At 43.5% G+C, this 13,872-nt stretch overlaps 7 protein-coding genes across 7 annotated transcripts; 3 read left to right on the plus strand and 4 right to left on the minus strand.

The window, feature by feature from the left end:
- Positions 1-57: 57 nt before the first annotated feature.
- V2V93DRAFT_329484 (Rec8 like protein-domain-containing protein) lies at positions 58-2,282 on the plus strand (the record flags this gene model as incomplete). Its single annotated transcript, XM_066907627.1, has 9 exons — positions 58-113; positions 164-215; positions 281-416; positions 468-573; positions 606-999; positions 1,051-1,578; positions 1,635-1,902; positions 1,966-2,023; positions 2,090-2,282. 9 exons carry the CDS (start codon positions 58-60, stop codon positions 2,280-2,282), a joined length of 1,791 nt encoding a protein of 596 aa, XP_066763086.1.
- On the minus strand, positions 2,024-3,666 carry V2V93DRAFT_138104 (GPN-loop GTPase). The gene is made up of 4 exons (XM_066906830.1): positions 3,446-3,666; positions 3,193-3,383; positions 3,038-3,117; positions 2,024-2,980 (listed from the first exon to the last, which is right to left on the minus strand). Exons 1-4 carry the CDS (start codon positions 3,491-3,493, stop codon positions 2,439-2,441), a joined length of 861 nt encoding a protein of 286 aa, XP_066763087.1. The 5' UTR covers positions 3,494-3,666; the 3' UTR covers positions 2,024-2,438.
- Position 3,667: 1 nt separating this feature from the next.
- On the minus strand, positions 3,668-5,559 carry V2V93DRAFT_138077 (DHS-like NAD/FAD-binding domain-containing protein). The gene has a single exon (XM_066906829.1). The coding sequence runs from the start codon at positions 5,177-5,179 to the stop codon at positions 3,866-3,868; it is 1,314 nt and encodes a 437-aa protein (XP_066763088.1). The 5' UTR covers positions 5,180-5,559; the 3' UTR covers positions 3,668-3,865.
- Positions 5,560-5,612: 53 nt separating this feature from the next.
- V2V93DRAFT_383060 (phosphoglycerate kinase) lies at positions 5,613-7,268 on the minus strand (the record flags this gene model as incomplete). Its single annotated transcript, XM_066912179.1, has 7 exons — positions 5,613-5,732; positions 5,798-5,918; positions 5,983-6,239; positions 6,294-6,562; positions 6,642-6,962; positions 7,038-7,127; positions 7,199-7,268. 7 exons carry the CDS (start codon positions 7,266-7,268, stop codon positions 5,613-5,615), a joined length of 1,248 nt encoding a protein of 415 aa, XP_066763089.1.
- A 332-nt stretch (positions 7,269-7,600) lies between these two features.
- On the plus strand, positions 7,601-9,268 carry V2V93DRAFT_376598 (Oxa1p). The gene is made up of 3 exons (XM_066911790.1): positions 7,601-7,808; positions 7,880-8,692; positions 8,758-9,268. The coding sequence occupies exons 1-3, from the start codon at positions 7,731-7,733 to the stop codon at positions 9,082-9,084; spliced, it is 1,218 nt and encodes a 405-aa protein (XP_066763090.1). The 5' UTR covers positions 7,601-7,730; the 3' UTR covers positions 9,085-9,268.
- A 752-nt stretch (positions 9,269-10,020) lies between these two features.
- Positions 10,021-11,597, minus strand: V2V93DRAFT_376600 (aquaporin-like protein). Its single transcript, XM_066911791.1, has one exon. It carries the CDS (start codon positions 11,152-11,154, stop codon positions 10,318-10,320), a length of 837 nt encoding a protein of 278 aa, XP_066763091.1. The 5' UTR covers positions 11,155-11,597; the 3' UTR covers positions 10,021-10,317.
- A 936-nt stretch (positions 11,598-12,533) lies between these two features.
- On the plus strand, positions 12,534-13,417 carry V2V93DRAFT_376601 (uncharacterized protein). Its single transcript, XM_066911792.1, has one exon. It carries the CDS (start codon positions 13,080-13,082, stop codon positions 13,392-13,394), a length of 315 nt encoding a protein of 104 aa, XP_066763092.1. The 5' UTR covers positions 12,534-13,079; the 3' UTR covers positions 13,395-13,417.
- The last annotated feature ends 455 nt before the right edge of the window (positions 13,418-13,872 follow it).

Here is a 13,872-nt window from a genome sequence, read left to right on the forward strand (position 1 = left end):
AATCCTCGTGCTTTCTCAACCTCTCCGCAATAGTATATATCTAATTGTTCATTTATTATGTTTTATTCTTATGATATTCTTATTCGAAAATCAGGTGGTCTCAGCACTGCATGGTGCGTGAAGATGTGTAGTTCTGTCATCCTCATACTAACGCGTCCTGTAGGCTAGTTGCGACCCTTGGCTCCAAATCGTCTCTGAAACGCGTTCACAAGAAGGTGAGCTTGTTTTATTATTACATTAGCGCGATCTATAACAACTGACAGCGAATTTGTTTGGACAGGAGATCCTGGAAGTCTCAATTCCTGCGGCCTGTGATATTGTGATGCATCCTCCCCAACCACTAGCTCTACGTCTTAGCTCAAATCTTTTGTACGGACTTATCAGTATCTATGAGCAGCAATCTGGATTTCTATTTAGTAAAAATCTGTCTATGCCGTTGGTATAACTAGCTATTGACTGGTTTATAGCCGATCTATCTTCTGCTTATTCGAGACTGCGACGAATGATGCTTGGCGCGCTTCCGTCTAACTCATCTGATCGCACGTCCGCAAAGTATATTGACTGCGTTTCTTGGTCAAGCGATGGCTGATTGACATTTAATTTAGGTATGAACATTTGCTGCTGCAGGATGATCCGTCATTCTCTATCGACTTTGCTTTGCTTCCTGCTTGGGAAAAGTCCGCGAATCAAGATACTATAGAATTCTACGTATCGAGCTCTGCAGATCCGTCATCCGAGATCTCCGAAGAGGCATCATTCATGTCGGGAGCATCAATAACCACTCGACCATTTGAGCGCGATGCTCCAATGTCTGGCTCCTTCGATTTTGGCCTTGACGATGATATGGGATTGGTTTCATTTGAGTTTGGACATGAAGGAGATGTCATCGATCTCAATGATCCAGATGCAGTGATTTCTCTTGGAGAGAATGGTAATTTTGAGCATGGGCAGATTTCTGAAGCCTTCAACGGATACGTGGACTATTCCGGAGGAATCAAGGTGTGTCACCTCTTACTCTAAAGTTTGGATGAAACTGATATATTTGACAAGCCTCTTGACTCAAATCTGGAAAACATCGTTTTCAACTATGACGATAATCACAATATAGCTCCGGCGTCTGATTCAATGAGCTCCTCCGTAGCGACTCTCAAAGAGTTCAGCATCGATAATAACCAGCCAGCACGAGCCCCCGTCAAGAGAAAGTTAACGTTAAGCACCCCCATAATTGATACGGAAACTCAGCTTACAGCTGCAGCTTTGCGAGACTCTCGTGAATATTACTTGCATGCAATGGAGGAACAAATCTTCGAGTCCAAAACCAAAAAGCTGAAGCGGTTTGTCAGAGCAAAAGCAGACTCCTTCTTTGTGCTTGGAGGAGATTTAACCGGTTCTCTAGGAGAAGATATCGGTTCTGCGCTGTCTTCGTATTTGCCAAGAGCTAAGACTACAAAACTGCAAGGATCTCGTAACACCAGACCACTTACTGACCAGAGTGAGCTTGAACGGGCTTTGGGTTTCGCAGACGATCAGGACTTTGGCATTAACACCGATTATGCCGATGTACCCGCAAATTCAGATGTGAGCACGAGTTTCACTCTCGCTGAATGATACGCTAATGTCGAATTCTCATATAGGAAGATGTTGAAGTCCCAAGATTTCTAGCGTCGGATGACGGACAGCCCTACATGCATTCTTCATCATTGCTGCCGTGGAACGTGACCCCTAACGGTCGAAGCTCTATAAATACCACTCGCTCCCATAGCGTAGGATTTACTTCATCAGTTGATCTTTCCTCAAGGAGAAGATCAAGCGGATATCGCCAAAGACGATCGTTAATGACCTCTGACCTTGACATACCAATTGAAGACAACGAGCTAATTGATTATTCACTTGAGCTTGACGGTGATTAGCTTTTTTTCTGAGATTGCACTTGAATATAACAAATCTGATGTGAAGGTTAATTAGGTGTGTCAGATAGTATGGAAGAGAACCTGCTTCAGCGTGAAGACCGCAATTTCTACGAGTAAGCACAAGTATATGCTTGATATTTCAACTGTTTCGCGATCATCAAAACTAATGACTATGAAAGCTACGTTGCTATGAAGATGGATGCTCTCGGAAAGAAATTTTTACCTTTCGCAGCTATAATTTCGCCTGATGAGAACTCTAGATCTGTGGCAGCTCAAGGTTTGTTACATATACTGACACTAGCTAGCGTTGGCGCAATTCGCGTAGACCAAATTTCTACATCTGCTCCTGTTGTCGTATCTATGCCAGTTTAAAATCTGTTTAGCTAAGTGTAATTGCTCTGTGACACAAATGCCTTGTCTGATATATAGCTGATCGTATACAAAAAATACACTAAAGCAGCTTATATAAAAGCTGGATATATTTTACTTCTGTAAAAACTTTTGCTTTTCATAATATACACATGAACTCTAATCTTGGTTGATGAGTTGCGCAATCATGTCTGCAGCAGTATCATCTTCTTTGTCTTCCTCGAATACATCATCCTTGGGTTCTTTTGGTTCCTGGGCCTCAGCCCATTGAGTAATGTCATCAATATAACTTAAAATCATAGCCACACTGTCCGAATTGGTAGAATCTAATGGCAGAAACTGAACCATTCCAAAATCATCAATGAGCTCTACAAGAGCTCGATTTAAGTCGTAAAATTTTGGATTTGTAGTCGTATTGATTCCCGACAAGAGCGATGCATCTGGGGTGAGAAATGTTTTGATCTCCTGCTTTGACATGTCGTCTTTTATTAGATCCAGTTTACTCAAAACATTAATATGTGGTAATTCCAGTAAAATCATCGCAGACATCGCACTCATAACTCCAGAGAAAAATTTTGGCCGGTCAATAACGAATGGAGCTTCCAGAAGATATGCGGCGCACATAGAGAATCCGAGATTTTGTGAGAGATGCTTAGCAAGCGCAGGAAGAACCGGAACGTGTGTGTAAAGCTCGATTTGGCCTATATACTATATTAGAGGATTCTCTCGAAGATCAGCACGACAATCAAAGGACGTACCTGGGCAGTCGAATATTAGATATTCGTCTTCGTAATCTCCAATTTCCTCATCCAGCCAGTCTAAATGGCTCATCAGAAACCTGCAACACAAACTGCGCATCAGCCCAATATTTCCTGAACATCTGATTACTGACAATAAATAAATAAAAGCGTACTCAAAGCAATATAATAAGCCTCCGTTAGGTCCAAATGACATTTCTTGCATAACATCCTCCAATGAGATCAAATCTCGAATATCGACCGTAAACTCATATTCCCCCGGATCAGCTGCTGGATCAAGGTTAACCAAGTGAGCTCGCCTCCCGATGCTCTGAATGTGGTTAAGTAACGAAGAACAGAATGTACTCTGCCATATTAACAAAGAAGTCAGCGAAATCGACGATTCAGTAATCAAATTATAGTGAATACCTTTCCGACACCCGCTGGCCCAAGAACCATAACGCCTACTCTAGACATTGTGGCCAAAAACGACTCAAAAAGCTCAACCTCTTCGAGTTATATAGATTGCAGTCAAGAGTTTTTCAAGTTCTCGTTGATATTGCCGCCGTGATGTAATATTTTGAAAAGGCGGTTGGGAGATCTCGATTGAATATCCCCTAACCCACCATGCTCATTCTACATATTCATTATTTTGAAACCAGTCTTGAGAAGTCATAGACATAGAATACAAAAACAATTTTATAAAATATAACTTAATACTTTTCGTATACCCATTCGGTCAAGGACTAGAATTAGATACAAATACATACAAATACGCTAACATAATTTAATGCCTCACTCGTCTGATAAAAACCAAGTAAATCGAACGCAGCTAGCTACTGCCGAAATTCACCTGTCTTCCGTTTTCAGATATACATTGACAGGTTTGTGCTCGTCGCTGTTGTCACTGTTGTCATCCTTGTCATTGAATCCGATTTTCATCGGTTTTGCAGGACTTTGAGGTACAGAGGCAGCCTTTTTAGTCACCTTAAACATATTAGATAAGTTATTAGCTTCGATCTTTGGAGCAAACTGGGCAGAAGATGTAGTAATGTGCTGCAATTGCTGCAGACCATCTGCATTTTTTTCCGATTTTGGACGTTTTTTTGGCCGTCGCGATTTCTCGTCCTGCAGATGCTCTTGGTATTGTGCGATAAGATCGGGAATATTTTGGCAATCGCCTTTCAACACCAAATCAAAACTGTTCTCTAGCATTTTGATTGCTGGGGGCTCTTCTTCATTCATCCATATGACTTGTCCTCCAGTCAAATGCACCGCCTCTGCCATTTCCTTTACGATTCTGCGTACACCAGGAACCTTCAGACTGGTACCTACAACCAATAACGCATCTGGTCGCGATCTTAAATCAGCAGCGGTGACGCTACCGATAGCCTCGCCGTCTGGGTTGAACTCATTGTATAGTACTATCCGAGGACGTAGTCGACCTATTCCTTGTTTGCGTTTGCCTACCACAGCGCGCACATCGTCCAGCTCTCTGCATTCAATGCATTCAGATGATCCAGTCTGCTCAAATACACTGGGATCAAATGGACCCATCCAACCGCACTTTGCACACACCATTGTCTTTAAGCCGCCATGAAGTTGAATAGTTTTTGGCCAAGGCCCTTTCGGTGGAAGAGGAACAGCTGTGCTTAGACCTGTAAGAGAAAGTTCCAAACAGTCGACATTTTGAGTGTATAGCCGAAGCAGTCTCTTTTCTGTTGATATCTTAGACAGCATGTGGTGAAATTTAGTGGCCAGGGAGGTACTGCTGATAGAATGAAGCGTGTTTACCATAGAGTGAAACATTGAAGTTGATCCGGCATCCCTATAAACTGATGAATCAAACATCGACTGTCCGCTGCCCTTTAAGTTGAAACTCCTTTTTACTGTGTTGAATACTCCATCCGAAGATCTGAAATCAGGGATACCTGCTTGCACAGAAATACCAGCGCCAACAACGACCACTAACCGTTTGGACTTGCAAAGCGTGTAATACAAATCTTTAATATAAGGCCGATCTTTAATCTCACACTGTTCCTTTAAATCAAAGGTTTTACGCGAGATGCTTGTTCTTGTCGCACGACTGCATGCTCGCTTCTTTGGCTGCTTGTCGACCAGAGTTGTGTCGAGAGTAAAAGGCGATATTCCCTTGGACTCCATTATCTCTGCCAGTAATACAGCAGAAATTGCTGCTATATACCAGCAATTTTGATTGTCGTGCAGACTCGGGCCTATTTCTGAAACGCTAACTGGCTAATAATAAAACATGTAGAGTAATAAGGGATTATGCCAATTAAGGGATCCATTCGCGAGGCTGGCTTGTTTTTACCCTAAACGCGATGAGCATCTTTCAGCGTTTGCATAAGTGACTGACCCCGTCCTACGTGCGCAGATTTATCTTGATTCGGCAAAGCATTTCGATCAGATATCTTGCTGGTTATTACAATATTATATATACTACATGTTGCATATCAGTTAAAAATTGTTAAATCGAAAATGATTAAAAAACCACGATTTAAAAAAAAATGAACACTGGCGCTGTGCTGTATACGCGCCGCCTTCCGAAATGGTTTCAAATAAAGAGAACCAGCTCCTATTTATCGCTCAAGGCAGCCACTCCGGGAAGAACTTTGCCCTCCAAAAGCTCAAGGGACGCACCACCACCGGTGGAGACGTGAGAGAGCTTGTCTTCGGCATTCCATTTCTTAGCAACCTAGAGAGCAAAAAATGTGAATTAGCAAAATATTTTGACAGAATGGAGATTAGAAAAAGACTTACGGTGGCGGTGTCACCACCTCCGACAATGACAGTGGTTCCGGAAGCGGCAGCAGCGACAGCGGCATCCAAAAGGGTCTTGGTACCCTTGGAGAAGTTGTCAAACTCAAAGACACCGGGAGGGCTACTAACTGTTAATACAAATTCAGATCACATATAAAATCTTCAATCTAAATAGAGAATCATACCCGTTCCACAAGATTGTCTTCGCTTCGGCAACAGTGTCGGCAAAGAGCTTAGCACTCTTCTCTCCAATATCGAGACCGATTAATCCATCAGCAATACCAGTTTCATCAGTGGCGTAGCCAACAGTGGCATCCTTGGAGAATTTGTCACCGGTGACGTAGTCGACGGGTAGAACGACCTTAACGCCATGTTCCTTAGCCTTTGCGAGGACATCACCAACAGTCTTTGCTCCTTCCTCGTCAAACAAAGAGGCGCCAATCTACTGAAAGTTAGCCAATGACGCTACAAGTCTTCTAGAAACTCAAAAACTTGCCTTGACATTCTCGAGAGTCTTTTTGAAGGTAAAAGCCATACCACCACCGATGATAAGCGCATCAACCTTAGAGATCAAATTATCGATAAGTTGGATCTTGTCCGAAACCTTCGCACCACCGAGGATAGCGAGGAAAGGACGCTCAGGGTTCTCGAGGGCCTTTGCGAAGAAGTCCAGCTCCTTCTTGACCAAAAAGCCACTAGCGCGCTGGGGAAGTTCGACACCGACCATCGAGCTGTGCGCACGGTGAGCAGTTCCAAAAGCATCATCTAAAAATTATGCGTGCGTGAGAAAAGAAAAAGGAAAGGAAAAAGCTATTTTTGCCAAAAATCAGAGGTTTACACTTACTGACATAGACGTCGCCAAGGGCGGTGAGTCCCTTGCGGAATGCCTCGACCTTCTCAGGCGGGCTCTTGATCTTCTTTCCATCAACCTTGGAGGATCCCTCCTCCTCAGCGTGGAAGCGAAGGTTCTCAAGCAAGATTACATCACCGTCGGTAGCGCTATTGACCTTTGCTTCGACCTCAGGGCCGACGCAGTCGGGCAGAAAAGCAACGGGCTTTCCAAGAAGTTTTGCAAGCTCTTCAGAAACAGGCTTGAGCGAGTACTTGGGATTGACCTGGCCATCAGGACGGCCGAGGTGAGAAGCGAGGATGACGGCCTTTGCCTCTAGAGACGCGAAGGTGGAGGCAGATCAGAACAGAGTTTGCATACACGAGGTAAAAAGTGCGACGAGAGACTTACTGTGCTCAATTGCATACTTGATGGTAGGCAAAGCAGCGACAATACGCTGGTTGTTTGTGATGGTAGTTCCATCAAGAGGAACGTTAAAGTCTGTCGGAAGAGCAGAAGGTTAGCGGGGGAGAAGCGAAGAGAAAGAAGCCAAAGGGTGAAAATATGCGCACCAACACGGATGAAGACACGCTTGCCAGCGAGGTCAAGGTCTGTGATGGCAAGTTTGGAAGTAAGAGACATGGCGAATAGAGCTAAGCGTGTGCAGAGAGACAAAGTGGTGGGAAGAGAAAGAGGTGTGAGAAGAGGCAGGGCCGGGGAGAGGAAGTAAAAAAGAAGCGAGCGTCGGGCGGACAGCGTGAGGCGCGTCGGATGGAAGGCAGCCGTTCGCGCAGTCGCTCCGAGAACGGCTGCGGAGCAGTCTTCGAAAACAGAATCAGAATCGGAAAAATGGCCTCTGGCTTGTATTTCGTTGCTTAGCGCCTTCTGCTATGTCTATATTACTCTTCTTCTGTAGCCTGGCCCCTTGTCGAAATCCGCATCTTCATAGAAAATAAATGCTAATCATATAACCCTAGCCCTGGTAAATATGTCTTGTAGGATATTCTTGTCATATATTCTTGTCATACAGATACTGTGAGGCAATTCAACTAAGATACTGCACGAATACAGGCGTTTGAGTGCCTGAGTAAAGCAACATCCAACATGCGTTTGTCGGTTGTGTCGCTAACCCGCACATCAGCAACAGGCCTCCTCAAGAGCTCGGTCAGGGCACGTCAATATGTATGTCGGTTTATAAACTCGTTATATATCCAAAATTGCAATTAACCCAGATCTGACTTCATGTCCTCTAGTCATCCACCTCTCAGACATGGTCTCGGGTAGTTTCATCGAGACCAGCTACTCGTACTCTACCTGCACAGAGCTCTCTCCTTTTATACTCCTTCTCGCGCACTTTTTTCTCTAAATCCACTGCCACGCCTCCTTCAACTACCGAGACTACTTCAGAATTCGCTTCCGACAAGCCGCAACAGCCTGAGTTAGCGAGTCATGAACTGACTAGTAGCACCAGTGATAGTCTGGACTTTGCAAATCAGGTAGTTACTGACAATAGTCTTGTCTCTTCGGATACTTTGCAGGTAATCCAGTCATCCTCAGATGCAGTCGGCACTCTACAGTCTTTAGGTCTTGCAAAGACGTGGATCTACCCGACGGATATCTGCCAGCATTTACTCGAAAACATGCATGTATTATCGGGATTACCATGGTGGGCTGCGATTGTTCTTACCACCGTCGCCTGTCGCGTCTTGCTATTCCCTATATACGTCAAAGCATCGGACATGACAGCGAGAACACAAAAAATGCAGCCTGCGCTGGTGAAGCTTACAGAGGATTTTGCAAAACAAGGCGGCTCTGCTGCAGAATTCATTGTCTCGCGCCGTCAATTGATGGATGAGTATGGTGTTAAGCAGCGGTGGATCTTTGCTCCCATGCTTGTGAACTTGTGTTATGGCCTCGGTATGTTTTTGGGTCTGATGCATATGGCTGGCGCGGACGTTCCGGGATTTAATACTGAGGGCACATTATGGTTTCCCAATCTGAATGATCCAGACCGTTATCTCGGTTTGCAAATTATTGCCGCTTCTTCGTTTACGCTCTTGTTTCAAGTGAGTTTGGTCAAAAAAAAACCCCCTATCGTAGATGGAAGTGTAATACTAACACCCTTTTCTAGCTTGGAGGCGAAACTGGAATCAACACGTTAAGTCCCGGAATTAAGCGACTGATGCTGACTCTTCCCTTTGTGTCAATTTTCTTCACGATGTCACTTCCCGCTGGTGTGATTTTGTATTTTTGCACTACAAGTTTTATCACTACCTTGCAGTCAATGTTGTTGCGAAGTTTGCGATTCCGGAAGATGACGCACATGACTCCGCTGGTAAAGCCTTCAGAGCGGCCATCGACGGCTACTCAAAATCAATCGTTTCAAAAGCAGTGGGAGATGATGGTTGATGCAGCCAAGCGAGCAGCCAAAGAGCAAGAGCAGAAACCAAAGCCGTGAGTATAAAGTTTGAAGTCTCCGTTGCTTTATACGGTTTAGTCTGTAAATTTCCTTCGACAAATGTTACTCTCATGAAATTTTTTGGGTGTTACTTGATTGTACAGAAGGATTTGTAAATAGAAATATACACGTACATGTTATATAATCGTAATTTGCTTGATTAATAATCTATTTTGCTTAGTCATTATTTTTGGTATTGTTGCCAGAGTGCATTTTTATCAGTAAATCTTGGCTCCCAGAGTATGTAAACAAAAGAGCCGAAAAAGAAAACATGGTTATTAGCCAGGGAAAATTGGGTTTACTCTAGCAGGAGCTTGGTTGGTCCGAAGCTAGTACACGTTAGGAAAAGCATCAGTCAATGGAAAAAATAGGGCAGAAAAAAAGCTGCCGGAAGCGGCTAGGAAACAGACATAACAGAAGAACTACGATTTGACGATGTATCGCAAACTCTAAAAATATAACGTAATAGTTATATTACCATACTTCTGAGGAAAAATTTGAATAGGAGGAGAAAAAAGGAATAAAATATTGAAAACAAAAGCAAAAGCAAAAAAATTGTTCTGCTGTGCCGAACTACTTGCTATAAGGCTTCGGCTTCCCTGCACTCAGCTTTTCATATGCCGTCTCTTATACATCAAACTATACTCCATCAACTGCAATTCACCATAGAACTAGCGAGACAGACAAACAACAAATTTCTCGAGCTCTGTGTGTTTCAGAGCTTTCACCGGTCTGACAAGGTTCCGCGCAGCGCGGGGAAACTTCTAGTAGCCGTTTCCGCGATGAGCCGTTTAACTATACTACCCGGCGAAAAGTAAACAAACAATTCAATCTACTGCGATCAAAAAATTCTACGATGCAAGCTGTGTGTACCACCCGTCCTGCTATTGTCATAGTTACTATTAATATGATTATTATGTTTATTATTCTTATTATGATTATTATTATGATTATTATTATGATTATTATTATGATTATTATTACTATTATTGTCCTCATCATTACCAATATCCAAGACTAACTAGGTTCTCCAAAGACCATACACAGAAAACAACTACTACTGTTTACTCCTCTGCCATGAGATCCTGCTATAATATATATAAACAAGCTTTAAGTATAATAAGTGAGATAATATCAGACCCTATGTGCAAAAGACCTTATCTCGGGCTCTGAGCACGACTATTGTGTTTTCTGTTGTGATTTAAAAGCCATCAACGACAAAGAGACAAGAATTTACACACGTGAGCGCAGAGCCTCTTCGATTTCGGCAAATCCGTCGTCATCCTGGGAGGAGTTTGTAGTTTCGTAGTGCAAGAGCTTGAGAGTCTTGTAGAGTCCAGCAGCGATAAAGGAGCCGAGGATGGGACCGACCCAATAGATCCAGTGATAGACGGGGAAAGAGGGAAGGACGACAGCAGGACCGAGAGATCGGGCAGGGTTGACACCAGCACCGGTGAAATAGACGCCAACAAGATGGTCGATGAAAAGGGCAAGGCCAATTCCGAGCGGGGCCATTGGGCGAGAGCGGTGCTTCTCGGCTGCGAGCATGAGGACTGCAATGCAGAGCTGGGCAGTCATAAACATCTCAAGGAAGAGACCACGAGTCTTGGAGACACCGTCGCCAAGAGAGTTAGCGAAAAGAATTGGTCCCGGGGTGAGAGAATCGACAGCGGCAGCGGCAGCGATACCGGCGACGAGCTGGCTGAAGGCACATAGGGCGGCACGGATGGGGGAGATCGCGCCGACGAGAGCGAGAGATAGGGAGACGCAAGGATTGAACTGACCGCCCGAGACGCGGAAGAAGGTGAAGACGTTAGCAGCGAGCGAGAAACCAAAACCGGCCGAGATCATGACGAGCTGGGCGGGATTTGGGGTGCTGATGGCTTCCTTGGTCGAGTTTGCGGCCTGGGCGATGGCGTAAGCGAAGAAAAGGAAGAGGAAGGTACCGCAGAACTCGCCGATCATGGCGATGAAGTGGTTCCGAATGCCGTCGGGCAGGCCGAGGACTGTATGGTTTACCGCGCGGGACGGAGCCACGGTCTTCTCAGAGCGGAGCGTGGTCAGGGCCATTGTATGGATGAAGAGCAGTGGAGGGCAGTGAAGTGAACGAAAGAGGACGAGCGCGAGAGGAAAATGGATTGAGAAAAGAGAAGGCAAGAGGAAGAAGCGTGTGTTTAAGTAAACGAGCAGCGCTGAAATCGGGCCCGCCGCTGTGTCTCACGTCCTCGGCAAGCTCGCATGTCGTAAAGGGCCAGCGCCGTCCGCGGAGCAACGTGATCTCTTCTTTTCTGAGTGCGCATCTTTTGGCCAGTAAGCACTAGCAGAGCATATAGCAGAGCATCCAGAAGAGCATCTAGCAGAGCATTTATATTATTGACTATTACTCCTCTCTCTATATCTTCCTCCTCCATTTATCTTGCTGGCCAACTACTGCAGCATGTCACGACCGTCGTCACTCCTAGACGTCGGAATTCTAGAAACTGGCTTGTTCAGTACTAGCTTAAACCTTAATTTCGTTCTGATTTATCTGCTTTCTTCGAACGGCATTAGCAGAAGCCTCAGTTTTTGTCTCTTCCCTACATAGAAGCCGCCCACGGCTCCTCCTCGAACTACAGAAATCGCTTAACCCCCTGTCCGCCACCGTCCTGCTTACGCGTCAATATAACATATTCTGAGACAAGCGAGTATGATGCGGTCATAAAATTAGCAATGTATCAGAAAAGCTGGCGGTAACTCAAATTTTTTTTCTGTACCAACTGTGACAAGCTGCTCTTGACATATTAATAACCTTCGCCCATTTCTTGCCAATTGCTGTCATCCTGATTCATTCGTTCTTCATTCGCCTTCTTGTTTGTCTATCTGCTCTTTGCCTTCATATTCCAACCGGAAACCGCTAGAATAGTTTTAGTAAATTCGCTCTACTGTCCATCCGTGGTTACGGTTACGATTTCTCTCTCCAGCAGACCTTCCCAGAGATCAGATCCGAAGAAAGCCGATGCCAGGTTCACCCAATAAGGTTTGATAGTTGATAATTTTTTCTAATGGCCAACTTTATATATTTTTAGATCTTTATGTCAATGCTTAGTCATATAGCAACGCTGTAAAAATCTCTTTCTGCACACTTATTGCCGTTGTAAGTCAGTTTGCATTAAGAGTCTTGCTCTTTATTTTCATTAAATTACTCGTTCATGGGTCTTTATTTTTCTCATATACCTAAAGACGGTTCTACTTAAACTTCCACATCTGTACTGGAAAATTATATAAGCCTGCAGCAATATGTTGCAGTAAATTTAGTCATCTTGATGAGTTTGTATAACTTTATTATTCATTTGCAGCATGCGCTGTGGCCGTAAATTTGCTGTATAGGCCGATCTGTTATGCTTGAACTCTAAACATTTGAACTTTATTCACTAAATTCACATCATGCTCTCTCTCCCAGTCAAGTCTAGCACAACAATCCTTTCCATGTGTGTGAGTTCCTGAAACTAGATCATATCAAAGCAAATGCTACAAGCTCGTTTTATCACCTTCTCTATTGTCGATTTTCCCACCGTTTGTATTATCTTTTATTAGCGCTCCCTTCACATTTAACCAAACTTTGATACTTTTACTGCACAAACTGTGATACCGAGAAAACGCAGTTTTTCTGAATCATAAATGCAGCTAGCAACAACCTGGAGTATAGGTTCTAAATGTTATCTGTAAATCAGAAATGCAGTTGTGGCATTTATTTGGTAATCTTTCCAGTTCAAAGAGGATGCTAGCAATGACAAGGACTTTGAGAGACAGCCACATTATTATTTTCATGAGCCTCACATCATTGCCTCTGCTTGCAGCACACCCTACTGCACCCTTTACTGCACCCTTATCTTCTCCCTTTCCAATCAGATGCAGGTTTTCTTCTGCCCTGTGAGTGTTGACTTCGACAATTACTCTGATTCCTATATCTCCTGCAAACTCGACAAAGAGAGATTATCCAAAGGTAGATATTAATAATGATCAGGACATCACACTTTATTAATATCCTGGATGGATACTTCATTATCTATTTTGTCAATATATTGAGCATGTATTCTCTTGTGATTAAAACATTAAATAATACTTACAATTATCTCAACACCATCACACTCTTAGAAATGCTGTTTGCTGGTGAAGAATCAGGCATAGCAAAGTTAAATACAATTGTTATTTATGATGATAAAAATGTTTGTTCAGGGTTTCGCAAAAAAATTGTTCAGATTGTTACAACTGTTATTCTTAGTTCTTTAAGCACAGAGATGAGTGCAGGCTCAATATACAGACAATTATGACAAATATGTATACTACGCCGCCTTCTAACATTCCACAATGTTCTGATATAGTCTTTTGACATCTTTTCCTGACAATATACCCTCTTGAAATCCTCTTCAGAAATCCCATTCAGCAGCATGTTCAAGACAATATTGCAATGCAATTTCCAGCATTTCCAGCTCTCCCACTTCTTCCAATATTTCACTGCTTATTCCCATTCTCAGCCTTAGGTTCTCAAATCAATATCTAGCAATTCCTTTGCAATTCTTGTATCCTTGGTGCTGCATCCAAAAATATTCATAATCCCATCATTGCTTGCTTTGCATGTGCAATAATATCAAACATCAACATGCATGGCTGTTTCACAAAATTGTGGAATATTGGCCAACCCGACTGCTCCTTGATTTATCTCCTGCAACCTTGATTGGTTCTTTAGGAACTCCATTGATAAATTCATAAAGACTTTTCAGCCATTTAGCTTCTTGTGAAGCCAGCTTG

This window comes from Kockiozyma suomiensis (genome assembly GCF_038497685.1).
Source record: "Kockiozyma suomiensis strain NRRL Y-17356 unplaced genomic scaffold V2V93scaffold_20, whole genome shotgun sequence".
In the NCBI taxonomy this organism is placed as follows: domain Eukaryota; kingdom Fungi; phylum Ascomycota; class Lipomycetes; order Lipomycetales; family Lipomycetaceae; genus Kockiozyma; species Kockiozyma suomiensis.

Excerpts from the sequence above, each read along its gene's own strand:
- V2V93DRAFT_138077 (XM_066906829.1), bottom strand. The coding sequence starts at position 5,179 with ATGGAGTCCAAGGGAATATCGCCTTTTACTCTCGACACAACTCTGGTC.
- V2V93DRAFT_376600 (XM_066911791.1), bottom strand. The coding sequence starts at position 11,154 with ATGGCCCTGACCACGCTCCGCTCTGAGAAGACCGTGGCTCCGTCCCGC.
- V2V93DRAFT_376598 (XM_066911790.1), top strand. The coding sequence starts at position 7,731 with ATGCGTTTGTCGGTTGTGTCGCTAACCCGCACATCAGCAACAGGCCTC. Across the intron at positions 7,809-7,879 it reads CGGTCAGGGCACGTCAATAT|TCATCCACCTCTCAGACATG; the intron begins GTATGTCGGTTT and ends CATGTCCTCTAG. Across the intron at positions 8,693-8,757 it reads CGTTTACGCTCTTGTTTCAA|CTTGGAGGCGAAACTGGAAT; the intron begins GTGAGTTTGGTC and ends ACCCTTTTCTAG.
- V2V93DRAFT_138104 (XM_066906830.1), bottom strand. The coding sequence starts at position 3,493 with ATGTCTAGAGTAGGCGTTATGGTTCTTGGGCCAGCGGGTGTCGGAAAG. Across the intron at positions 3,384-3,445 it reads GGCCAGCGGGTGTCGGAAAG|AGTACATTCTGTTCTTCGTT; the intron begins GTATTCACTATA and ends TTAATATGGCAG. Across the intron at positions 3,118-3,192 it reads GGCTTATTATATTGCTTTGA|GTTTCTGATGAGCCATTTAG; the intron begins GTACGCTTTTAT and ends TTTGTGTTGCAG.
- V2V93DRAFT_376601 (XM_066911792.1), top strand. The coding sequence starts at position 13,080 with ATGATCAGGACATCACACTTTATTAATATCCTGGATGGATACTTCATT.